We start from the raw sequence: 27,215 nt of genomic DNA on the forward strand, positions 1-27,215 counted from the left end.
CCCACTCTGCCCTAGCCCCTCCCTAGCCTTACCCTGTCTTATCTCACCAAACAGCTGAGTCACAGTCCACCTATGCTATTGCCTCTGTTATAGATGCCTACCAGCAGGGCCACCACAGCTGCCTCTGCCTCCCCCCACTCGGGCCCCCCCCCCTCACACTTTGCAGCCACCACCCACTGCCCTCATTACCTTCCTGTGTTTGCTCCTCCCTCGGTCTGTCACTCTTCTGCTTATGTATGCTGGGACCCACACACAGGAGCAAGAGAGCCCCACTTGGAGGCTGGACCTGGGGAATCTTCCCCCCCCCCCCCCCCTCCTCCCCCTCTTGGCAGCCCTGCCTGCCAGTAAGTTTCAGTCTGGTTGGATTGAAAATGGATAGCAAGCCCCACTGCTGTATTATAATGCAGCTTTCTCCATAGACTTGAATAGGGAAAACAAGATGAACGTGCAAATAAATCAGTGTACAAAGACTAACTGAACAGGGTCCTAGGATGAATAGTAACTGACAAATTATTTTGGTGTGCACATCACTACTGTGAAGGGATATGTAGACAAGATCCCAGTTCTGTTTAAAAGCAAAAGCCTGATCCTCCTTTAAAGGGACATAGCTGAGGTCAAGGGCAGGGACTAAGGAAGAAATTTAGAAACCCAGGCTCCGGTAAGGAGAAAATGCCCCAGGAGAATTTTTGTACTGTGTTTATATGGTACAAACCAGCCAATATACTGCTTGTAAACCCTACAACTGGTATAACAGCCATTTATTTTGAATTTATAAGAAATAAAGACTCGTTTTTGTTGGAACTTGGCTCATCTGGCCTTTTGGATGTGTAAAGGACTTCACTACTGACCCAAACACTATGAAAACCCAGAGACCTTGACTGTACAATCATGTCCCAATAACTTATTCATATAAAGTCATCCCTGCCATTTCTGTTTTAACAGTTGAATGCAAAAGTAATTTTACTAGTGGTTATCCGTACATCTTCTGGTTCCCCTTCCTAAATTCAATTGTACTTTTGACTCTGTAGCAACTTACATGGCCAAAATTTGCATAAATGCCCAGCTTATTAAAAAAACAAAGCGTATACAGTCCATAAGTGGTTTGGTATCACCCCGTGTATTTTCCTTTGCAAAATAAATTGACTACGCTTATGTTTGGCTTGTATACCCATGACAGACTCCTCAGCCTGGGCCTGGCTACACTCAACTAGCTAATATTCTGGCTCACTTACCACCTGCAGGCAGCAGGCTTCTTTTAACAAAACCATAAACATCTGCTCAATGTAGAAGGTTTTTGATCTGAGGGGAATGTATAAAAGCCTTTTTTAGCTCCTGCTGTGCAAGCCACTGAGGTACAGAGTAGCACAACTGTTAGACATGAGACAGGAAAAATAAATGCCTGGCCCTTATTAAAATTTGTATAATTTCTGCTTGTTTTCACACTTGTGCAGCCTGAATGTAAATTTATAATTATTTTTATTGAAAACTCACAATTCAACAAGCAGTTCTGACAATCGTCCTAATGTCAAATTATTCCCTATATACATATAACCATCAAACTATTACAAACATAGTTTATGAAAATCTCCCCCTTCCCCCATCATCTCTCTCCTATACCCCTCCCTTCAACCCCCAGCTAAGTGCCGGTGCACCTGTTCCAGTGATGCACATGTAATATAGTATTCTAAAGTTATGTGTGTAAATGAGAACCTTATCTATGCCCTGTCCATGCTTCTTGTCATTGAACACTCCCTTTGCATTAACAAGCAAGGGCATGTGTGCTTTGTACAGTACTGCTGAGCACTCTGCTAACACTTAACATGCGTTTCACCTGCATAAGTGCTAGTATTCTATAAATTTGAGCATGCATATGGCTCTTAAATTTAGGCACTCTTATAGAATGAGGGGGGGAGAGGATAATTCTATAAAGTATGTGGTATACATGACCCCCCCCCCCCCTATTATTCAGCCAGCAGCGGACAGTGCTTATGCTGTCCGCTGCTGGCATTAAACCCGCATAAGTACATAAGTAATGCCACATTGGGAAAAGACCAAGGGTCCATCGAGCCCAGCATCCTGTCCACGACAGCAGCCAATCCAGGCCAAGGGCACCTGGCAAGCTTCCCAAACGTACAAACATTCTATACATGTTATTCCTGGAATTGTGGATTTTTCCCAAGTCCATTTAGTAGTAGTTTATGGACTTGTCCTTTAGGAAACCATCTAACCCCTTTTACACTCTGCCAAGCTAATCGCCTTCACCACGTTCTCAGGCAACGAATTCCAGAGTTTAATTATGCGTTGGGTGAAGAAAATTTTTCTCCGATTTGTTTTAAATTTACTACACTGTAGTTTCATCGCATGCCCCCTAGTCCTAGTATTTTTGGAAAGCGTGAACAGACGCTTCACATCCACCTGTTCCACTCCACTCATTATTTTATATACCTCTATCATGGCTCCCCTCAGCCGTCTCTTCTCCAAGCTGAAAAACCCTAGCCTCCTTAGTCTTTCTTCATAGGGAAGTCGTCCCATCCCCGCTATCATTTTAGTCGCCCTTCGCTGCGCCTTTTCCAATTCTTACTATATCTTTCTTGGAAAAGGGATCTGGGTGTCGTCATCGATAATACACTGAAACCTTCTGCTCAGTGTGCTGCTGCGGCTAGGAAAGCGAATAGAATGTTGGGTATTATTAGGAAAGTTATGGAAAACAGGTGTGAGGATGTTATAATGCCGTTGTATCGCTCCATGGTGTGACCGCACCTTGAGTATTGTGTTCAATACTGGTCGCCGCATTTCAAGAAAGATATAAGTAGAGAGGTGTGGTAGCCGTGTTAGTCCACTCTTAAAGGTTATCAATAGAAATCAAACAACATAAAACATGGAAAAGAAAATAAGATGATACCTTTTTTATTGGACATAACTTAATATATTTCTTGATTAGCTTTCAAAGGTTGCCCTTCTTCCTCAGATCGGAAAGAAGCAAATGTGGTAGCAGATAGTATATATGAGAGAAACATCAAAGCATTACTTTGACAGTCTGACAGTGGGAGGGTGGGGGTGGATAGGAGGTATGCATGGGGACATCAAAGCATTTCATTGATATTCTAACAGAATGGGGGTTGGTAGGTGAGAGGAGGGTAATAAACAGAGAAATACAGCTTTATGTTTTATAATGTGTTAGAAAACCCAGATCCTTATTAACGTAAGACCTTTGAAATAAGAATGATTGAATATTTTGACACCCAACAAACAGGACTTAATAAGGATCTGGGTTTTCTAACTCATTATAAAACATAAAGCTGTATTTCTCTGTTTATTTCTCTGTTTATTATCCTCTTCTCACCTACCAACCCCCATTCTGTTAGAATATCAATGAAATGCTTTGATGTCCCCATGCATACCCCCACCCTCCCACTGTCAGACTGTCAAAGTAATGCTTTGATGTTTCTCTCATATATACTATCTGCTACCACATTTGCTTATTTCCGATCTGAGGAAGAAGGACAACCTTCGAAAGCTAATCAAGAAATGTATTAAGTTATGTCCAATAAAAAAGGTATCATCTTATTTTCTTTTCCATGTTTTATGTTGTTTGATTTCTATTGATAACCTTTAAGAGTGGACTAACACGGCTACCACACCTCTCTACTTATATCTTTCTTGAAATGCGACGACCAGAATTGAACACAATACTCAAGGTGTGGTCGCACCATGGAGCGATACAACGGCATTATAACATCCTCACACCTGTTTTCCATACCTTTCCTAATAATACCCAACATTCTATTCGCTTTCCTAGCCGCAGCAGCACACTGAGCAGAAGGTTTCAGTGTATTATCGATGACGACACCCAGATCCCTTTCTTGGTCCGTAACTCCTAACGTGGAACCTTGCATGACGTAGCTGTAATTCGGGTTCTTTTTCCCCACATGCATCACCTTGCACTTGCTCACATTAAACGTCATCTGCCATTTAGCCGCCCAGTCTCGTAAGGTCCTTCTGTAATTTTTCACAATGCCGGGCCATTTCTGGCAACTGGCATTGAATATCCAGTTTCATTTTTGACGCCAGCATTGAATATCCGTTTTCATTTTTGACGCCGGCAACAACAGGTTAAGCCGAAATTCAGTGCTGTTAAGTGCTTAGCGGTTAAAGATAGGCCTGCTATTTATGCAGCCTATTTTAACTGCTAAATATAGCTGGTTTGGCATGGAGTATCTGTGCCTAGCTGGCTATGCTGCGCTATATAGCCGGTTAGCAGCTAGCCGCTAATCATGGATATTCAGCAGGAGATAACTGTTTTCAAGTTTACCTCATAATTATATTTATATTTATTCTTGGTTATTTTACTTTTGTTATGCTGTTAACAAAATTATAAGTTTTATGTTAAACTGTACCTGCTGAACACCACCTTGGGTGAATTTCTTCATATAAATAAATAAATAAAATGCTATTTAACCGACCAGGAGCCATTCCTGTCCAGTTAAATAGTTTTGAATATTGGGCCCGAAATCCTTATCATTAAACATTTTAGGTTCTTTTATTCTTAATCCTCTGGGGATTATTTTACGCCTACAATATTCCAAAAGAGTGGAATACTCTAAATCTGAGCAAACCATCCTTTCGCTTAATCTTATTGCTTCTTCTCAGTGTTTCAGTTGATTATCCATATCTTCATCATTGTCGTTAAAATAAGGCTTTGATTTTATCCATTCATTGATTTATTTATTGACTGTCAACAATTGCCCCTGACACAGCCTTGTAGTAAAATGTTGCCACATTGTGCTTTGTGATTTTATTTGTGCATTAAAGATTCTTATACTACTACTGCTGTGAGATCATCTGGTGATCTGCTCTTGTTGCTGCTGTTTATAGCGTCGCAGATCCCTGTCTCTCATTTGGCCTTAAATGCCAGGCATATGCACATGACTTACAGTATTTAAGTTACATACACAAATGTGAGTCCCATCCATGATCTGACCAGACTCCGCCAATCTGTATATCCCACCTGTAAAATTCCCACTATGTAAGATATTTATTTGCAGAATAACACTTAGGTGGAATTTTAGCATTTATACATGTTTGTTTTTCTTTTTTCTAATAATTTACACATGTATTTGGCATGTAATCTTAGCGCCAATTTTATAGAATTACTTCCAAAATATATTGTTAGTCCAATAAAAATGTATTATCTTGTTTTCCTTTTTTTTTTTTGTATTTATTACTGCTAACAATTTGGAAATGTGTTGTAGTTTTTATACTGAAACAGCTAGATATGAGCCCTGAAAAACACCTCCATCCAGAGGCGTAGGAAGGGGGGGCGATGGGGTGGTTCGCCCCGGGTGCACGCCGCTGGGGGGGTGTCGGCTCCGCTGGTTCCCTGCTCCCTCTGCCCCGGAACAGGTTACTTCCTGTTCCGGGGCAGAGAGACCAGGGAACCAGCGGAGCCGACGCAGCTCCCAGCGACGTGCAGTCGAGGCGTATCGGCCCTCCCGCTCGCTCCCCGCTTTCCTATGCTAGTAAGAACACGCGCCGAGGGGGGGCGCCGTGCTGTACCCGGGGGGGGTGCGCAGCGGTGGCCCGCCCCGGGTATCAGCCGTCCTCGCTACGGCACTGCCCCATCTGTTTAGCCACTTACTGTATGTGTGCTCTGTGCCACTCTGGTTTCTTATGTCAAGATTCCACTGAAACTATAGATTTGCTTTTTGTGTTAGCTACAAACTTGCTGAGATCAGGATGAAGAAACATTTGTGGATGTGCAGATTATTTACATTCTTTTCTTCTGTGAATAAAGTAACACAGTTGCTATTTTAGTGGGTTTCACCAGGAGCTTTATCAGAACTCATTATTAATGATGATCTTCAGCAGTGCCAACCTGCTTACGAGCAAAACTGATATTTATGATTGGTTTTGCCAGTTTCTGTAATACTGTATTTATATGAAATAGGGCAGCATGCATGAGGAAAAAAATATATAAGTTAACAGGTTCATTTAATTAGTAAACTAAAACAAATCTGAAGATAAATTTCCAAAAGTTAATTAATGTAGAACAGGGGTTCTCAACCCATTCCTTAGGACACACCCAACTAGTCAGGTTTTCAGAATGTTCACAATGAGTATGATTGAGATAGATTTGCTTGCACTGCCTCCATTGTATACAGGTCTATCTCATGTTTCTCCGAGGACAAGCAGGCTGCTTGTTCTCACGACTGGGTGACGTCCGCGGCAGCCCCCACCAACCGGAAATGAGCTTCGCGGACGGTCGGCACGCAGGGCACGCCCACCGCGCATGCGCGGCCGTCTTCCCGCCCGTGCGCGACCGCTCCCGCCAGTTACTTTTTTTCCGCGACTGAGAGAGTTGTGTTTTCCCCTCTCTCTCGTTTCAGCCGCCGGATTTTTTCGACCGCGTTTACGCGGATCGTCGCTTTTGGCCTGTTCGGCCTCTTCTTCTTCTTCTTCTTTCTCTTTTATTAAAAAAAAAGAATTTTGCGCGTGTGGAGCACGCGCTCCTTCTTTTCCCTCGCTTTCTAGCGGGGACGCCTCGTTGCGGCCTAGTGGCCGCTCGGTCGGTTACAATTTTCGTGGTGTGATTTTAGCCACCATTGCCGACTTTGACTTCGCCGACGCGATTTTTCCGTCGATGTCCTCGAAGGTCCCGAGTGGATTTAAAAAGTGTGGTCGCTGCGGCCGGCCGATCTCGCAGACCGACACCCACGCTTGGTGCCTCCAGTGCCTCGGGCCGGAGCACAATCTCAAGTCGTGCGTTTTGTGTCTCGGTCTCCGGAAACGGACTCAGGTTGCGAGGCAAGTTCTGCGGGACCGTCTTTTTGGAACTTGCGCCGGCCCCTCGACGTCGACCTCGACGGCATCGGTATCGAAGACCGGTTCTTCGGTACCGGTATCGATGCCCGAGACATCGGCACCGATGGCAGCGACCCCAGGAGAACAGGTCCCGTCGGCCCACCGGTCCGCCGGCGAGAGTGGGGTAGAGAGACCGCGTGGGCAGTCGGCCCCGGTCACTCCCTCAACTCGATGAGCCACGGGACCGAACCCTGTCGGACCCGGTACCCCCGAGACCGAGGGGGATCGACCTCCTCCTCCTCCATGCCCTCCGGCACCGGTGACGTGCACCGGAAAAAAGACAAGAAGCGCCGTCACCGGGAGCCCTCGGTGCACCCTGAAGAGGAGTCGACGCCGAAGCGTCATCGCAGAGAGGAGAGATCTCCGTCGGTGGTGGAGGTACCGACACGTCGGGGTTCCGGCACCTCGGTGCCGTCTCCTGGCCCCCAGCAGCTTCCGGCACCGACACCCTTACCGGCCCCACCGCCTTTCCCGGCAGCGGGCCTGGACGAGTGCCTCAGAGCCATCCTTCCGGGGATCCTGGAAGGGCTGATGCGCCAGGCTGTGCCGGCGCCGGGGGTGCTTGCGCCCTCGGCGCCGATGACTGTGGCGCCGGCGAGCTCTAGCCCGGCGCCGGGGCAGTCGACACCGCCGCCGCTTGCGGTGCCGGTCTCGACAGCCACGCAGGTGGAGTCCCCGTCGACGTCGATGGAGGGAGCTCCGTCCCCGCCGGCGCGGGAGTCCACCGCTCGACGACACCGAGACCTCGGTGCCTCGACGTCGAGCCGGGCCCGGTACCGGACTCAGCTACATGAGCTAATGTCCGATACCGAGGATGAGGATTCGTGGGGGGAAGAGGAGGACCCGAGATATTTCTCCTCAGAGGAGTCTACGGGCCTTCCCTCGGACCCCACGCCGTCACCGGAGAGGAAGCTCTCACCTCCTGAGAGTCTCTCCTTTGCCTCCTTTGTGCGGGATATGTCTATAAGCATTCCCTTTCCCGTGGTCTCTGTGGAAGAGCCGAGGGCCGAGATGCTCGAGGTCCTCGACTATCCATCACCACCTAGAGAGTCCTCCACGGTACCGCTGCACAATGTCCTGAAGGAGACGCTGCTCCGGAACTGGGTGCGACCACTAACTAATCCCACCATTCCCAGAAAGCAGAGTCCCAGTACAGGATCCACTCTGACCCAGAGCTCATGCGGCCCCAGTTGCCCCATGACTCAGCGGTCGTGGATTCTGCTCTCAAGAGGGCACGGAGTTCGAGGGATACCGCCTCGGCGCCCCCGGGGCGGGAGTCTCGCACTCTGGACTCATTTGGGAGGAAGGCCTACCAATCCTCCATGCTCGTGACCCGCATCCAATCTTACCTGCTCTATATGAGCATCCACATGCGGACCAATGTGCAACAGCTGGCGGACCTGGTCGATAAGCTCCCGCCGGAGCAGTCCAGGCCTTATCAGGAGGTGGTCAGGCAGCTGAAGGCGTGCAGAAAGTTCCTGTCCAGGGGGATTTTTGACACCTGTGACGTGGCATCTCGTGCTGCGGCCCAAGGTATAGTGATGCGCAGGCTCTCATGGCTGCGTGCCTCTGACCTGGACAACCGCACCCAGCAGAGACTGGCTGACGTCCCTTGCCGGGGGATAACATTTTCGGTGAGCAGGTCGAGCAGATGGTGGACCAACTGCATCAGCGGGAAACCGCTCTCGACAAGCTCTCCCACCGGGCGCCTTCAGCACCCGCCCCCACGGGTGGGCGTTTTTCCCGGGCACGGCAGGCTGCACCCTATTCTTTTGCAAAGCGTAGGTACAACCAGCCGGCCCGAAGGCCTCGTCAGGCACAGGGACAGCCCCAGCGCGCTCGTTCTCGTCAACAGCGTGCGCCTAAGCAGCCCCCTGCGCCTCCACAGCAAAAGCCGGGACGGGCTTTTGACTGGATCCACGGGAACATAGCCGCCCTACAAGTGTCCGTACCGGACGATCTGCCGGTCGGAGGGAGGTTAAAATTTTTTCACCAAAGGTGGCCTCTCATAACCTCCGACCAGTGGGTTCTCCAAATAGTGCGGTGCGGATACGCCCTGAATTTGGCCTCCCTGCCTCCAAATTGTCCTCCGGGAGCTCAGTCTTTCAGCTCCCATCACAAGCAGGTACTTGCAGAGGAACTCTCCGCCCTTCTCAGCGCCAATGCGGTCGAGCCCGTACCACCCGGGCAGGAAGGGCAGGGATTCTATTCCAGGTACTTCCTTGTGGAAAAGAAAACAGGGGGGATGCGTCCCATCCTAGACCTGAGAGGCCTGAACAAATTCCTGGTCAAAGAAAAGTTCAGGATGCTTTCCTTGGGCACCCTTCTGCCAATGATTCAGAAAAACGATTGGCTATGTTCCCTGGATTTAAAGGACGCATATACTCACATACCGATACTGCCAGCTCACAGACAGTATCTCAGATTCCGTCTGGGCGCACGCCACTTTCAGTATTGTGTGCTGCCCTTTGGGCTCGCCTCTGCCCCACGAGTGTTTACCAAGTGCCTCGTGGTGGTAGCGGCCTATCTACGCAAGCTGGGAGTGCACGTGTTCCCATATCTCGACGATTGGCTGGTCAAGAACACCTCGGAGGCAGGAGCCCTCCGGTCCATGCAGTGCACTATCCAACTTCTGGAGCTGCTGGGGTTTGTGATAAATTACCCAAAGTCCCATCTCCAGCCAACTCAGTCTCTGGAATTCATAGGAGCGCTGCTGAATTCCCAGACAGCTCAGGCCTACCTTCCCGAAGCGAGGGCCACCAATCTCTTGACCCTGGCTTCGCAGACCAGAGCGTCTCAGCAGATCACAGCTCGGCAGATGTTGAGACTTCTGGGTCATATGGCCTCCACAGTTCATGTGACTCCCATGGCTCGTCTTCACATGAGATCTGCTCAATGGACCCTAGCTTCCCAGTGGTTCCAGGCCACCGGGAATCTAGAAGATGTCATCCGCCTCCCCACCAGTTGCCGCACTTCACTGCTCTGGTGGACCATCCGGACCAATTTGACCCTGGGACGCCCATTCCAAATTCCGCAGCCCACGAAAGTGCTGACGACGGATGCATCTCGCCTGGGGTGGGGAGCCCATGTCGATGGGCTCCACACTCAGGGTCTGTGGTCCCTCCAGGAAAAGGATCTGCAGATCAACCTCCTGGAGCTCCGAGCGATCTGGAACGCACTGAAGGCTTTCAGAGATCGGCTGTCCTGTCAAATTATCCAAATTCGGACAGACAATCAGGTTGCAATGTATTACGTCAACAAGCAGGGGGGCACCGGATCTCGCCCCCTGTGCCAGGAGGCCGTCGGGATGTGGCGTTGGGCGTGTCGGTTCGGCATGCTCCTCCAAGCCACGTACCTGGCAGGCGTAAACAACAGTCTGGCCGACAGACTGAGCAGAGTCATGCAACCGCACGAGTGGTCGCTCCATGCCAGAGTGGTACGCAAGATCTTCCGAGCGTGGGGCACCCCCTCGGTGGACCTTTTCACCTCTCAGACCAACCACAAGCTGCCTCTGTTCTGTTCCAGACTTCAGGCACACGGCAGGCTAGCGTCGGATGCCTTTCTCCTCCATTGGGGGACCGGCCTCCTGTATGCTTATCCTCCCATACCTTTGGTGGGGAAGACCTTACTGAAGCTCAAGCAAGACCGCGGCACCATGATTCTGATCGCGCCCTTTTGGCCCCGTCAGATCTGGTTCCCTCTTCTTCTGGAGTTGTCCTCCGAAAAACCGTGGAGATTGGAGTGTTTTCCGACTCTCATTTCGCAGAACGACGGAGCGTTGCTGCACCCCAACCTTCAGTCTCTGGCTCTCACGGCCTGGATGTTGAGGGCGTAGACTTCACTGCGTTGGGTCTGTCTGAGGGTGTCTCCCGGGTCTTGCTTGCCTCTAGGAAGGATTCCACTAAAAAGAGTTACTTTTTCAAGTGGAGGAGGTTTGTCGTGTGGTGTGAGAGCATGGCCCTAGAACCTCGTTCTTGCCCTGCACAGAACCTGCTTGAATACCTTCTGCACTTATCAGAGTCTGGCCTCAAGACCAACTCAGTAAGGAATCACCTTAGTGCGATTAGTGCTTACCATTATCGTGTGGAAGGCAAAGCCATCTCTGGAGAGCCTTTAGTCGTTCGATTCATGAGAGGCTTGCTTTTGTCAAAGCCCCCTATCAAGCCTCCTGCTGTGTCATGGGATCTCAACGTCGTCCTCACCCAGCTGATGAAACCTCCTTTTGAGCCACTGAATACCTGCCATCTGAAGTACTTGACCTGGAAGGTCATTTTCTTGGTGGCAGTTACTTCAGCTCGTAGGGTCAGTGAGCTTCAAGCCCTAGTAGCTCATGCTCCATATACCAAATTTCATCATAACAGAGTAGTGCTCCGCACCCACCCAAAGTTCCTGCCGAAGGTGGTGTCGGAGTTCCATCTTAACCAGTCAATTGTCTTGCCAACATTCTTCCCCAGGCCGCATACCCGCCCTGCTGAACGTCAGTTGCACACATTGGACTGCAAGAGAGCATTGGCCTTCTACTTGGAGCGGACACAGCCCAACAGACAGTCCGCCCAATTGTTTGTTTCTTTCGACCCTAACAGGCTAGGGGTCGCTGTCGGGAAACGCACCATCTCTAATTGGCTAGCAGATTGCATTTCCTTCACTTACGCCCAGGCTGGGCTGACTCTTGAGGGTCATGTCACGGCTCATAGTGTCAGAGCCATGGCAGCGTCAGTGGCCCACTTGAAGTCAGCCACTATTGAAGAGATCTGCAAGGCTGCGACGTGGTCATCTGTCCACACATTCACATCTCATTACTGCCTCCAGCAGGATACCCGACGCGACAGTCGGTTCGGGCAGTCGGTGCTGCAGAATCTGTTTGGGGTGTAAATCCAACTCCACCCTCCAGGACCCGAATTTATTCTGGTCAGGCTGCACTCTCAGTTAGTTGTTCTTCGTAGGTCAATTTCTGTTATACCCTCGCCGTTGCGAGGTTCAATTGACCTGGGTTCTTGTTTTGAGTGAGCCTGAGAGCTAGGGATACCCCAGTCGTGAGAACAAGCAGCCTGCTTGTCCTCGGAGAAAGGGTATGATACATACCTGTAGCAGTTGTTCTCCGAGGACAGCAGGCTGATTGTTCTCACCTTCCCTCCCTCCTCCCCTTTGGAGTTGTGTGTTTCATATTTTTTGCTAGTCATTCAACTGGCGGGAGCGGTCGCGCACGGGCGGGAAGACGGCCGCGCATGCGCGGTGGGCGTGCCCTGCGTGCCGACCGTCCCGCGAAGCTCATTTCCGGTTGGTGGGGGCTGCCGCGGACGTCACCCAGTCGTGAGAACAATCAGCCTGCTGTCCTCGGAGAACAACTGCTACAGGTATGTATCATACCCTATATTTATTGAGGATATCCTGAAACCTGGCTGGCTAGGTGTGTCCCAAAGACTGGGTTGAGAACGCCCGATTAAGAATCTATAGGCTGTGATTTTATTGTAGCAATTTAAAGTTGGACTCACCTCAGATTCCAGCCCATTCATAAGTTGCCCTGTCCATGCTCGCAACTGTTTATCAAGGAGGCAGCTCAAAAAATGAGATGGTATACACCTTCATTCATAACCCCTAGAGAGTTCTTCCCTAGTTAGAGCAGCTATAACCCAGCTATCATACCAGCAGTCCATGGAATCCAGTATGTATTCACCCTGAATCCCATACTGTTATGCAATGACTCAGATTTTCTCCCTTAGACCTTTGCTACTTTCACAAAATCCTTACTCCCTGGGGGGAGGAGGGGCATGCATTTTCTCTCTGTCCCCCCCAGACTCCCTTTAGTAGAAGACCTCTTCCCTTGGCAGGGCTTGGGCATCCCCGCCAGCAATTGCAATGGGTGCCACAATTTTGGAGATCTGTAGTGCCCTGAAAAACCAGAACACAGTAACTCAAATTTTTGTCAGAACTAAGCTAACTTGCAAGATGTCAGATGTCCTTTAGTTACTACATATTTTTTAATATGGAAGCCATTTAACACTTGGATTCATTTTGAAGCCTGTAAAGTCTAAAACACAGTGGGCACAGTATTCAAAGTGATTTTAGCTGGCCACTGACTGGTTAAATTACTTGGTTGAGGCTAGCTGCTAATATTCAGTAACACTTAACCATCTAAGTGCTGCTCAATACCACAGTTAGTGCCGAACTCAAAGCCGGCAGTGTTGGAGGCGTTCTGGGAGCAGAGTCAGCGCTTGGCCGCTTAATTGCTGATAGCCCTTAGCGGCCAGATTTACCGCATAAAAGTCTGTTCTGTTTTTATGCAGTTACCCATGGCCGCTTAAATGCTGAATATCAACTTAAGTGGCTATGTTTAAAAATAACTGAATATATTCAAAGCTGGAGCCTTCACAGGTCCCGGCTTTCAATATCCAGGAATAACACCGTCAGCGGTAAGGAAAAACGCTCATTGCTGATGGCCAAATATTGACCCCAGTATATTCTCCTCCTCAGTCCCCCATTTACATCTTTTGTACCGATTGCTCTCTACTGCGTCTCATCCCCTCACCAGCCCCAGCTCTATGCCTGTCTCTTCTTCTTTCCCTTGCCTCCAGGCCATTCTTCTTTACCCCATATTCTATTGCCTCTCTTTCACCATCTTTTTAACCCTATTTCCACCCTCACTTAATCCCTTGGGAGACCCATCCCCTCCTCTTATATCCTTCTCCAGTACCTCCATCCCTTTCCAGTGCCTCTTATCCTCACTCTGTTCTTCCAGGTCATTCATACTACATCTCAATCTTTCCTCACATTTTATACCTGTTCTCATACCCTTCATTTAGCACTCTCATTCATTCTCCCAACGCATTAACATACCCCCACTCATATCCACCAATTGCCAGGTACTCACTATCCGCTTGAAATTCCCATTCCATCTCTCCCATGCATAATTCCCTGCTCTGCTCCCAACATTCTCCCATTCAGTCAACAAGTCCCAGTCATCTTCTGCTCTGTTCCCCTTCTCCCACCCCTAGTCCCATCTATATTCTGCTCTGTTCCTCTTCTTTCCCCCTAGTCCCATCCATGTTCTGCTTTGTTTCCCTCCCCCCCACCACAATCCCATCCATCTTCTGCTCTGTTCCTCTTCTCTATCTAGTACTATACACCTTCTGCTGTGTTCCCCTCCTTCCCTTTCCCAGTTCCATTCATCTTCTACTTTATTCCCTTCTTCCCCACCCTCCATGTCCCAAACATCTTCTGCTCTTTCCAGGTCTCCTGCCTATTTTATATTTCTTCTCTCTCCATGTCCACCATCATTCTGTGTTCCTGTTTGTCCTCTCCTGCACCTCTGTGTCCCTGTTCTTCTTCTTCCCTTCCCTTTTCTTTTTCTTGCACCCCCACCCTGGGGCAACATCTCCATCTCTCTGCACTGCTCCCCTCCCCATGGTATAGCATATCTCTCTCTCTCTCTCTCTCTCTCTCTCTCTCTCTCTCTCTCTCAAAACTGCTTTGGTTTTACCTCAGAAAGACTGAGTATCAAATCTACGACCCTTTACTCTCTCTCTCTCTCTCTCTCTCTCTCTCTCTCACTCCCTTCCCAGGTCCAGCATCTCTCCCCCTCAGACCAGTTTCTTTTTCTGCTTAACTCCCTCCCCTTTGCTCCAAGTCTCTCTTCTTTCTCTTCCCTCTGCGTCCACCTCCCCAGGTCTACTTTCTCTTCCCTCTGTGTCCACCTCCTCAGGTCCAAGATCTCTTCCCCTTTCTTCCCCTCCCCTTTGCTTCAGGTCTCACCTCTCTATCTTCCCTCTGTGCTCACCTCCCCAGGTCCAAGATCTCTTCCCCTTTCTTCCCCTCCCCTTTGCTCTAGGTCTCTGGCTTTCTCTTCCATCTGCTTCCCTCCCCAAAGGTTCAACATCTCTCTCCCACCTTCCTCCTTCACCTCCAATCCTTTATCCCCATGATTGGCATCTCTCTTTCTCCCTACCTCCACTGGTCCAGCATCTCTCCCTCTGTCCAGTTTCAGTCTTTCTCTCTCTCTGCTTAACCCCTATCCTTTTGCTGAAGGTCTTTCCTCTCTCTCTTCCATCTGCTCTCCCTCTCCGGGTCCAAGATTTCTCCCCCTTGCTCCAGGTGTTTGTTCCTTCTGTTCCTACCTCCCCAGGTCCAAGATATCTCACCCTTTCTTCCTTCCCATTGCTCTATGTCCCTCTTTTCTCTTTATCCTGTGCTCCTCCCTCCCTAGGTCCAAGATCTGTTCTCCCTCTTTTCCCCCGTTGTTCCAGATCTCTGTCTCTTCCCTCTGCTTCCCCCCCTCAAGGTCCAGAACTATCTCTCCCTCTGCCTTCCTCTGCACGGATCTGGCACCTCATCATCATACCCCCCCATGCATGTTGGTCACCTCTTCATCTTCCCTGCACGGGCATAGCACCTCTTCATCATCCCCCCTGGCCTGCCAGTATGAAAACACTCATGGTGGTTCACTGACACAGTTAGGGCCATTTTAACCACCTATGGGACCCTGGGAAAACTTCTATGGATGGGCCTCCACTCCTCCCCACTCCGGTTCAATGGCGCAGCTTCCTTAGGCCCCTGCCAGCCTAGTCACATAAAGGTGCAGAGACACTATCAATACCATACTGCCAATAGCTCTGCTGATTCTGCAGCTCAAACACAGGAAGTCCACATCAGAAGAAGTGGGACCAATAGAGCTATCAGCTGTGCAGCCTAGACAGCAGCTCCACATCTTTATACTACTGCTGCTGAACCAGGAGAAGGGAGGGGAGGGAAGATGCAGGGACAGAGTGCAGAAATGCCATGGTGGCCCATCCCAAAGAGTGACATTTTTCTCCTGGTGTATTATTGACAAGTAATGCATTCATGTGAACCTTAAAGTGGATTTCTATATCACGGTATGTCATATATTCCAAACTCAATTATTTCAAGTACTTACCAACTCTAAACCCGATACACATCTATAGAAACAATTTAACTGTAATTAAAGACCCTTTGAGAGGCAGTATCTTATAATTTAAACTTCATCAGACTAAAGTCTGCTGGTAAGACCACCAACTCAACACATTATCAGATCCTGCAAATGTTCTAAATCCTTGGCTGATATTATAACAAACTAAAATTATATTAATGTTTTGATGTCATCTTAGTAAGGCCAACATACCACTGTAAAACACTATGCACAAACTTGTGCAAAAATACAGTCACAACCTTACCATACCCTAACAGCACCAACTCCCAGAACTCAAAAAGGAACAAACTTATCAGTGAAAAGGCAGCACTGCAAATATTACACTGGGCCCTAAAACACCAATGCATGCATCATGTAGTGAGCAAATAGAACAAATGGGACTGCAGCAAGATCTATACACATTCACTACATGCTAGCAGAATATCACACCTTGGTCACAAGCACAAAACACAGACCCTCAACAAATATGAAACAAGAGATGACAGATCAGTAATAGAGATACAAAAGCAAAAAACTGAACTGGAAAATTCAAGAAGTCAGATTCTGCATATACAGCAAACAAGAGAAACAGAAACTGAAATGCAAGATATCATAGATATTTGTCAAGTATCTGCCCCCTGTGTCCCCATCTCCCCCTTTTTTCTAGCATTCACTCCCCCGTGTTCCTATCTCCCTCCTCTTTTCCAGCAACCGTTCCCTGTGTCCCCATCTCCCTTCCCTTCTTTTCCAGCATCTGCCCTCTCTGTGTCCCTATCACCCCCTCCTTTCCAGCATCCACCCATCCTGATTTCCCTCCTGTTTCCAACATTCACCCCCTTGTTTCCCCATTTCCCTCCCCTATTTTCCAGCATTCACCCCCTATGTCCCCATTTCCCTCCTCTCTTTACCAGCATCCATCCCCTTCTCCTTGTTTTTAAAATCTGTTTTATGTCCCTATTTCCATCCCTCTTCTCCAGTATCCGCCCCCATGTTCCCATTCCCTCTCCTCTTCTCCAGCATCCACCCCATGTCCCCATCTCCCTTCCCTCTTCTCTAGTATCTGCCCTTGTGTCCCCATCTCCCTCCCCTCTTTTCTACCCCATGTCCCCATCTCCATCCTCTCTTTTCCAGCATCAGCCCCCTGTGTCCCCATTTCCCCCTCGTTTCCAGCTTCTACCTTCCCTGTGCCCCACCCCCCTCTCTACCAGCATTGCTCCCTGTGACCCCTATCTCTCCCAATTTTCAGCATTTCTCCCCGTGTCCTCCATCTCTCCCCCTTTTCCAGCATTGCCCCCAGTGTCCCCCATCTCTCCCTCTTTTTCAGTATTGCCCCCTGTGTCCCTCATATCCCCCTTTCCTGTCCCAATGTTCCTCCCTGCTCAGCAACTTTTCTTTCTCCTTGTTTCTCCCCATATTCAGCTTCTCTGTTCCCTTCTTCCCGTACTGTCCTGCCATGCCCACCCTACTCCACTTGAGTGCCATGTCTCTTCCTCTCTCTTCTGGACCTGCCCCCCACCCCCAACGGTCTGACATCTCTCCCCTTCAATCCCTTCAGTCTTCCTCCTTGTTGTGTCCCCTACCTCAACGCACGCGGCATCCTCGGGCGGCACGGGGAACCACCGATGCACGCTGTTGACCAGCACTGCGCTTGCTGCCGGTTTCCTTGGGCTTGCGCTTTTTGGCAGTTTCGCACCACGGGTTCTCTCACATTGCCTGGATCCTGGCTTGCTTGGAATTCTCTGCCCCGCCTCCTCTCCCACGGGGGATTGGACGCTATGGCACTCCGTTCCCTTGGCTCCTCCTCATTTCTCCTTGCCTGACCAATCGGTGGCTTCCTCCGTTGTTGTCTTCCCTTGCGCCTCTCTGATTGGTCTCCTGGTTGTTTCCCTCCTCCTGCTCTTTATCCTATGGCACCCTGCTGGTTCTGCTGATGCCAGACACCAGCACTTTATCAGCTGATCTCCTCCTAGGCTCCATGCTTCGGCTTCTACTCTGGTAGGTCTTCCTTACTCTACTGGGTGTTTTGCCCCCATTTGCCTGCCTTTTGACCCAGCGTGTTCCTGACTACTCTCTGTGCCTGCTGCCTGCCTTTTGACCCAGCACATTCCTGACTACTCTCTGTTCTATTACCTGCCTTTTGACCCAGTGTGTTCCTGTCTACTGTCTGTGCCTGCTGCATGCATTTGTCCAGTGCGTTCCACTGCATGCGTTTGTCCAGTGCATTCCTGACTACTCTGTCCCAGCTGTCTGCCGATTGCCTGCTGGTCTCCTGTAGGATCCAGAACCCAGGTCTTTTCTGCCTCTTTGCTCCTCTTCCTCCCGGCTCCTGCCCTCTAAAGTCCTGTCGGCCGCCCGCACCTAGGGGCTCAACCTCTGAGGAACGGCAGTCATCGCAGGTGAAGTATCAGGGTTGCCCGACCGCCAAGGCAGGACCAGGACTTCTCCAGGTGCTACTCGGCATAAGGACTCATGAGTCTGACACTCCTCACATCTTGCCTCTCTCTTCTCCTCCCCCTGCATCTCTCCCTCTCCCGCCCACTCTTCTCAGCCCTAGGACCCTGTACCTCTCCAGCAGCAGCAATTGAGACAGTTTTCTGCCAGCATCGGGGCCTTTTCTGAGGCTTCTCAGATGCATTCCACCTATGTGGAAAACAGGAAGTTGCATCAAAGTAGGTGGGATACTCCAGAGAAGAGGCTCTAACACTGGTGGAAAACTGTCTCAGTCACCATTGCTGGGGAGGTACTGGGGCCTGGGGCTACTGAGGAGAGCCAGTGAGAGGGAGAGATGCAGGACTTGTGCGGGGGTGGGGGTGGGGAAGAGAAAAAGAGAGATACTGATACTGGATGGGCAAAGTAGCTCTGGGCAAAGGCTGTACTAAATACAAGCTGCCTCTTTTCTGGCCCCATCAGAGTCTTTCCTGTGCCGCACCTTCCCACAGGACGTTGCATCAGAGAGGCAGGACACAGCACAGGAAAGGATCTGGCGGGGCCAGCCCAGAGGCAGCTTGTATTTAGCGTAGCCTGTACTGATGACCTGTCACGTGCATTTGCATAACGGTGGAAGGGGGTTGGAGAGGTGCCAGACCCATGTGAAGGGTGGGGGATAAGAAGAAGGATGCCAGACTTGCATGTGAGAACAGTTTTCTCTGTTGCCCCTGTAGTAGGGGCTGCTTGTTTGGGGTAGGGCGGCAATGCTCCCATCTCCCACCCCCCAACTACGCCATTGTGGCTATGGTGAACTAGATAGGACTGTATTTTATGTGGCTATTTTAGCCAGATAAGTGCTTACTGAGAAAAGAGTACAGGATCATAGCTCACCAATACATTGCACTGGCTCCCAGTTGTCACGTAGATAAAATTCAAAGGATTAGTGTAGCTACATAAGTCCATACATTCTGCACTTCCTTTATGTTTATCACCACTGTTGTCTTTTTTTCATCCTCGGTAAGCACTTCACCCACAGAGTCAGAGATTTTTGAGCTGTCCTCCCCTGAGTTTTGCATTATGAGGGCCCTTGTCTGAATATCATCTGGGTCCTGCATAAAAGAAGACCACATGTACTCCCTCCCTCCCCTCCAACAATACCTCAATCCCCCTGTCATTCCCCCCCAACATCATTCTGATCTCCCTTCCACCCATGCCCCCTCTCAACATTAGTTTGATCTCCTCCCCCGAGATTGCAGCGACCATTTTCTATCAGGAGCTGCAAGGGGCAGGAGTGAGTGGAGTTTGCTTCTTCCCCAACGAGCACTAAACCATCAGGTCTCCTCAGGTAGGCCCGAGTGGGGGGGAGATAGAAGGGAAGATCAGAGTGCTTTCAGAGAGGTTGGAGGGGGTATCAGCTTCAGGCTGCTGCCTGGTAGTTACACAGGTTCTGGCTGATATTAAGTGCTTTCACCCGCATAGCTAACCAGGCAAAGTTAGGCAGCTGTTTTTGTGGTCCTACATGTCTAGTTAGTTATGCAGGCAAAAGCACTGAATATTGCAGGCATCCGCATAGCTGTCGGCTCCTTTCCGACTTCGCCATCGGAACACCCCTCTCCTGCCCACTTTCAAAATGTCCATCTAGTGCCGATATTCAGTGGCACTGCCCAGTTAAGTGCCACAGAATATTGGTGGCTGGCCCTCTTAGCACGATTTAAGCAGGCAGGAGCCTTTCCTAACTTTATATATCACTTTGAATATCAGGCCCACGGTGGGGAGTTTTCCTGAAAGGCTGAGAAAAAGGACTTCAGTTAGTGCAATGAGGCAGGAGAATAGGTACAAAATATTTTACTGGTGGTAAAATTATACTCTGTTATGATTATTCAAAATGAAAGATGTACCTTGGTGTTGTGTTCATGCAAGTGTGGTGAAAAAAGGGTTATAAGCTTTTTAAATAAAATGTGATTTTTTTTTCCAGTAATTCAGATATTTTTGGTCTGAGGTCATTTCTTGGAATTATAAAATCACTCAATATCATATTCTCCTTAAACCTGCCATGCTTTTGCTGAGCCATAGATTGCAGTGAGGTATACGCCTGTTTTATCATCTCCTGGTAGCAGCCAGGTGTATAATAGCCCTTTCTTGGAGGTCTCCAGTAAAACCTTTGATGTACCCAATGGCTACGAGAGATTTGGTTTATTTTATTCAATAGAGAGACTCTTACATCTCAGTTTGACTACTGTAACATCATTTACTCTGGGGTTTCTAAATCCGTTCTCAAAAGACTACAGACTTTACAGAATAAGGCCATAAGTATATTATATCATTCTTGCAGATAAGATCATGTAACAGCTTTACTTGAAAAGCATCATTGCCTCCCAATTGAACATCACATTAAGTTTAAAATACCTCTAACTTTTATGTATTTATTTATTTTCCAGACTTTATACCTGTTATACTTATGTGGTTTACAAAACACAAACACAGCTGTGCCACAGTATTTAAACTCTGTAACCATCCCATATATGATTACACGCATTTTGAGATCCTTAAATGACTATCGTCTGGTCCGCCCTGGAACAAGATTTGTTCAGTTTGAGTCTACCAGGAATAGTGCATTGTTTTTCACTGCCCCTCACCTATGGAACAGTTTACCTTTATACATTCAAAGCAAATTATCTTTGAAACAGTTTAAATTGGCAATAAACTCCTGGCTTTTTTCACAAGTTTACCCTCCTTAGTTCTGGTGCCAAGACTTCAATGTATGATACGCCAAGCCCTACCTGATTGTTGTATATGTTATTATTAATGATTGCTCTGTGTGAGTATCTTTCCTATCATACATTGTAGTTCTTTTTATAATTTGTTTTAGTCTGTAAAACGCATAGCTGTGCCAGTCAGTTTAAAAGTGGTATAGTAAATCACTAATAAATAAAATAAATAAATGTATGAGAAGCTGTAGATATATGAGCTACATACATCCAATAAATCCTTAACATAAAAATTTCTGGTCTGGCTTTATAGCAGCATTTGCTCGGTATTGGGAGTAAGTGTTTAGGGATGAGTTCCATTAAAATATATTCTGTGGTAGATCTGGAATTATTTGCCTTGATCTATATTGTTATTGGGCCAATATTCAAAGCAAATTATAGGTTTGGCCACAGCCAGTGAACGCACAGTTCGCTTATCCATAGATTTTGAAAAGTCATACAGATAGTGTCTCACCATTTAAATTGCTAAACAGCCCGATACTATCTATATAATTGTGAGTTGGGGGGGGAGGGGAAAGACAAAAAATTGTTCAGCTAGCAGCAATATTCAGCTGTTAAATAGATAATTTATCTGTTTAATTCTGGCCTAGTGTGTTTCCAACCAAAATGCATAGCTAAGACAGTACACCTTACTTGTTTGTGAAGAACACGTTTGTTTTTTTTTATTATGGATAAAGCTTAATTTCTACAGCTTTCATTCAGTGAATTAGGGTGGGCCTGAGCCCAAAGTAGGTGGGCCCATAATTTCATCATTTCCCCCTCCCTCTTCATCACCGCCCTAATGGTGCCTCCCAAAATGAAAAATAGAAATACTTGAGCTGGTGGGAATCCCCAAACTTCACCAGGTGAAGATATCCTTTGGGCTGGAACACTTGCAACCTGGGCAGCCAGTGGCTGTGTCCCTGAGCTGCCACCATTGCCGGCCTCCACACATGCTCAGTTTTGCGCATGAGCATGTGCAAGGGGGGGGCAGGGGGCTGGCAGCAGTGGCTCAGGTACATTGCTGCTGGCTGCTTAGTTTGCAAGAGTTTGTTTTAGCTGGGAGGCGGTCTTCTACTAGTGAGGCTTGGGGATTCCCACCAGCTCAAGGAGCACCAATTTTAAGTGTGTCTGAGCCCAAAGTGAGTGGATCTTGGCCCAAACAGACCCACCAATGGCTACACCACTGCTTTCGTTGTTTAATATTGCCATTCTGTGTTACACTGCATTACAAATATCCCTGTCTTTTATTTTAGCTTCCTCAGACTACCTACAAGGAGCCAAAGGAAAAACAGCAGCTAGAATTAGTAAAGCAAAAGAATCGCCAGAAGGCAGAGGTAGGTTTTCCTCTTTAAAGATGGCTCAGGCATTTTTTCCATTGTAACTCTTAAAATAGCCTTTGAAGTGCGCTAGCATTTTTAGCGCGTGCACAAAATTAGCACGCGCTGTGTAGACACCCATAGGAATAAATAGGTCCAGAGGAGGTCTCTGACCACTCATCTGTGTGGATAGATCTGGAGCCTCCTGAGGGTAATTATTTCTTTTCAGGATGGTGTTTCCTGGACTACCTGTATAACGATTCTGATTTGAAGAACTATCTAAAAGAGAAATGGGTGGCGTATATGCAATATAATGAGCAGTGTAAGGATCAACCTTCTTTATTTTGTTCAGCAGCCAAGGCAGTTCTCCACGAGGACATCATAGTTTATATACATGCTTGGAAGAAACAGATGCAGGGGCTGTGCTGCATTTGGAAAATCAGGTGCACCAAGCTAAACGTGCTGTTATTCAAGCATCAACTCAAGTAACGTGGGAGAGACTTTATGCTACACAGGTAGCTTTAAACAGGCTGCTACAGAAACATGCAAACCGATCCTTACTGTTTTGTAAATATCGGTTCTACTGATTTGAAAATAAAATGGGACATATGCTGACTCGAATGGTAAAATCATAGAGGGAGGATCTCAAGCAGTCGTTGCAGTACATGATCCACAAGGAAAAGTCTGAAATAAGACTTCAGATGTAGTGCGTGTTTTTACAACTTTCTTTACAAATTTATATGCAACCGACTCTCCCCCAGACACCACAAAATTAGCACAATATCTAGATGTGGCTACTCTGCCCCATCTGACCAAACAGGAGCTGTAGTCATTAAATGCCCCAATATCAGCAAAGGAATTGCAAACTGTTATTAAAACACTGAAATTGCATTGGACCCCAGGCCCGGATGGGTTCTTTTGAGAGTTTTATAAGATGTTACCTCCAGCATTCCTGGGGCCTCTTTCCGTGTACTTTGAGGATATCGGTTTAGTGTCATTAATCCCTAAGTCCAACTGGTCTGTGGAATTTGCAGGTTCATATCGTCCGATTTCACTCATTAATGTGGATACTAAAATATTATCTAAGGTATTAGCAGATCGCTTGACTATATTACCCCAACTAGTGGGTGAAGAACAAGTGGGATTCGCCAGCAATGGCAGGCAGTTTGTAATTTTCACTGTTTATTGTTGGCTATGGCATACTGTCAGACTAGGAATATCCCTTCTTTGGTGGTGAGCCAGGATGTCAAGAAGGTATTTGATAAAGTGGGATGGGCTTATCTGTTCAGTGTTGAGACATTTAGGCATGGATGGTTGGTTCTATCAGGCCCTGTGGGCCTTATATTCTGCTCCCATGGCATCAATTTTACTTAATAGGGAACGATCCCGGTCCTTCCCCATTATGCGTGGGACATGACAGTTTTGTCCTCTGTCGCCCCTCTTATTGTACTTTCATTAGAACCTTTGTTGCACATGTTAAAGCTAGATGAAGAGGTTTCAGGAGTGCATATCATAGATAGCACTATAAAAACTCTTGCTTATGCAGATGATCTCTGGATTGTCTTGACAGCCCTCAGCGAGCATTGCCATTCCTTTTGCAGTTAATTTACCAATTTGGCTGCCTCTCAGGCTTTTCCTTAAACTTTTCAAAATCTCAGGCCTTCCCAGTGATAGAAGACGTACAAACATCATAGGTGGGGAAATTTCCCATAGCATGGGCGAATGGGCCCTTAAAATATCTGAGGGTACACATTCCCCAGGATTTGACCCAACTATTTTTGGCTAATGTAAATAAATTGTTAGAAGACACACATGCTCAGCTTCAGGCCTGGCGGGTTTTCCTATTGTCTCTCATGGGGTGTATCTCTTTGTATAATATGCTAATTATTCCACGCTGGTTGTATGTATTATAAATGTTACCATTATATTTGCAAGTGTCTGATGAGCAATCCTTTCATAAAGGTTTGCAGAAATTTCTCTGGCAGGGGAAGAGAGTGTGTTTGCCGATTAACACAATGTAGATTCCTATTTGACCATGGAGGACTGGGACTCAAGTTTACGACTTCTCATACTGGCATGTGGAATGAGGCATATTAATGACTAGTTGTGCTCCACACAGGATTTTTCAGCTACTGATTTGGAGACCAGCCTAACCTTTAATGTCCACTTTAGCTGCCTACTGCATACGGCAGGTGGAACAATTCCTCCAGCTTTACGACTTTCTTCCATATTTCCTACAGCAAATGTGGTGTGGCGGTGGGTTTGTCGTCACTATCATTTTTCAGCCAAAGTGACTCCATATATGGGAATTCTTAACCCTGCCTTTCCACCACGTCAACTATATGGGACGTTTCACCATTAGTGCAGAAACGGCATCATTTACTTGCTCCAGGTGGTGTCAGAGGAAGGACATATTAAGCCTTTTACAGTTCTCCAAAAAGAATTTTAATTTCCTGTATCAGATATTTTTCATTATTCGCAACTTCGTGACTATATTAATAGCTTGCCATGGGAAGACTTGCAGAAGATGTGCAGGAAGAACTAGCTGCTGCATATACGTGGCTTGTTTAACAGAGGAAGACGGTGCGGACGACAGCTTTAAACCGAGTCCCTGAGAAAAGAAAATTGAAGCCCGCGGTGTCGGGCGTCCAGAGGCAAGGTGGCATGAAATTTACACACGGTTCCACCCTTTGATTAAGCGAGTTTATGTGGACGCTGATACAGAGAGAAAGAGAAGGCCCAGCCTACATGTCAGACCTAATAGACCTGCCACCCAGGAATGCAAAAAAATCTTCTCGAACATTCCTTAATCTTCATTTCCCCAACTGCAAAGGTCTGAAATACAAATTAACACACGCCTCCACCTTCTCTTACATGAGCACGCAACTCTGGAATGCGCTACCACGCTATTTGAAAGCGACCTATGAACTGACCAACTTCCGTAAACTACTAAAGACTCATCTCTTTGAAAAGATATACCACAAAGAATAAAATATGTAAAATCTCTAAATACACCTAGAAACGTCGTAATACGTCCATTGTTTTACAATGTCTATACTATACCATTATCTTGTACTCCTAATGTCTGTCAATGTATTCTGTAATGCCACTATCTTGTACTTCATGACCATGTAACTCAAAATCCTCTGTAAAACCAAATGTATATCTTTTTCTTTTTCCAGTATCCATGATATATTGTAAGCCACATTGAGCCTGCAAAGAGGTGGGAAAACGTGGGATACAAATACAATAAATAAATAAATAAAATAAATGAATGACTAGTCCACCTTTTCATATTTAGTGAATGAGCACGGCAAGTATTGGTACATATATAAAAAGTAAAAAATGTATTATTAGCCGATACTAATAGCACGCATATGGTGAAATATATAAAAAAAGAAGAGTAACCCGATGAAAGAAGTGCTATACCACCAAGCAGCAGTGAATCTGGATGCAAAATGAGTGGGAAAGTCTGAGGGTACTCTCATACAATGTAATACAAAACACTAAAAAAAAACTTTAATTGTTGAGGAAGTGTGGCATAGAATAATTATGAACTATTTTATCAGGTAGCAGTAGTCCTTGTTTTGTGGAGGTTATTGATTTATTTGTACCAGAGACAGAGGGATTTTTGTTTTTCGCATATACTTTAGGAGCACAACATCAAGTGGCCCTTGCCTACCACCATCGACATCTTCAAGATTTTTTAACGGAATTGGATTATGACAGTTTAACGACACTATGGAATACAGAGCTCTCTACTAAGTTACTCCTTGTGCAATTAAAATCTTATATTCTCTCCATAAAGAATCTCACTTTTGATTCCTCCCATTGGGAATTACAATATAAATTTGCACTCCGACTATATGTGGCCTCGAGACAAGCATTTTGCATGGGACTTTCTTCATCTGGTTCTTGTCCAAAATGTGGTACTGCAGGAGTTAGCATTGGACACATGTTTTGGACCTGCCCAGTGATTGCTCAGTTTTGGAAGCTGCTTACACACTATTGGTAAGTAGCTGCTGTTACACATTATTGGTCCACCAGCTGGCATTATGATCCACTATTGCTCTTTGGACTAGCCATGTTGACAACTCCATCTCCCACGGAATGAAAGCATTTGTATTACAGTCTACTTTAATGGCTAAGAAAGTCATACTCCAGAAATTGCTGTCCACCAAGAGACCATGGTTACAAGAGTGGTGGATACAAATGATATCTGTACTATGAATGGAGAGATTGGGAGTTAGAGACATGTCTTCTCCAATAGGTCACTGATTTCAACAAATTTGATCCCCCGTTCTCGTCTAGTTTGACCCCTGCGGTACGCAGCAGGTTGCTCAATATATAACCTGGTTGCACAGAACTGTACTCTATACTGTCTGGTCAAAGCATAGCTCAAACAAAAAAAGGGGGAGGGGGGATAAGGTGGTGGTGAGAGGGATGGGGTTACACTAGGCGTTCTTTAATACTATAGGATTATGATAACTGTATGTATAAGATTTTTATGGTTTTGTATTTCATTGTAACCTGAATAAAAATGATTTAAACATAAAGACACAAAGGTGTATATGTTGACTTTTTAAGATAGATGCAGCATGTGCCTTTCCTGCTTAGGTACCTGATAAATTACCTTCATAATATGCATAGTTTTCTATAGTTTGTGTGGGAGAACTGCTATTCTGGGATGAATATTTTTACTTAGGAGCCCTTTTACTAAGCTGCGATAAAACGGGCTCTGCGGTGGCCATTTTGCCTTGTGCCAGGGCCCCTTTTACTGCAGCAGGTAAAAAGGCTGAAAAAAAGAAATGACCGTCGGTAAGTTTGCACTTGCCATGTAGCCATTTCAGGGGGGAGCACTTACCACTGCCCATTGAGGTGGTGGTAATGGCTACTGCCCAGGTTAATATGGGAGCCCCTGCAGAAATATTTTTTTAATAT

General features: G+C 47.1%; 1 protein-coding gene across 2 annotated transcripts in view; it reads left to right on the forward strand.

The window, feature by feature from the left end:
* CFAP99 (cilia and flagella associated protein 99) overlaps positions 1-27,215 on the forward strand; it is a 325,784-nt gene that overhangs the window by 113,244 nt on the left and 185,325 nt on the right. For both annotated transcript variants that reach the window (XM_030191113.1, XM_030191114.1), the window contains exon 7: positions 22,212-22,292. In XM_030191113.1, coding sequence (XP_030046973.1) covers positions 22,212-22,292 — 81 coding nt within the window. The remainder of the gene's footprint in view (positions 1-22,211; positions 22,293-27,215) is intronic.

The sequence above is a fragment of the Microcaecilia unicolor genome, chromosome 2 (assembly GCF_901765095.1).
Source record: "Microcaecilia unicolor chromosome 2, aMicUni1.1, whole genome shotgun sequence".
Classification (NCBI taxonomy): Eukaryota; Metazoa; Chordata; class Amphibia; order Gymnophiona; family Siphonopidae; genus Microcaecilia; species Microcaecilia unicolor.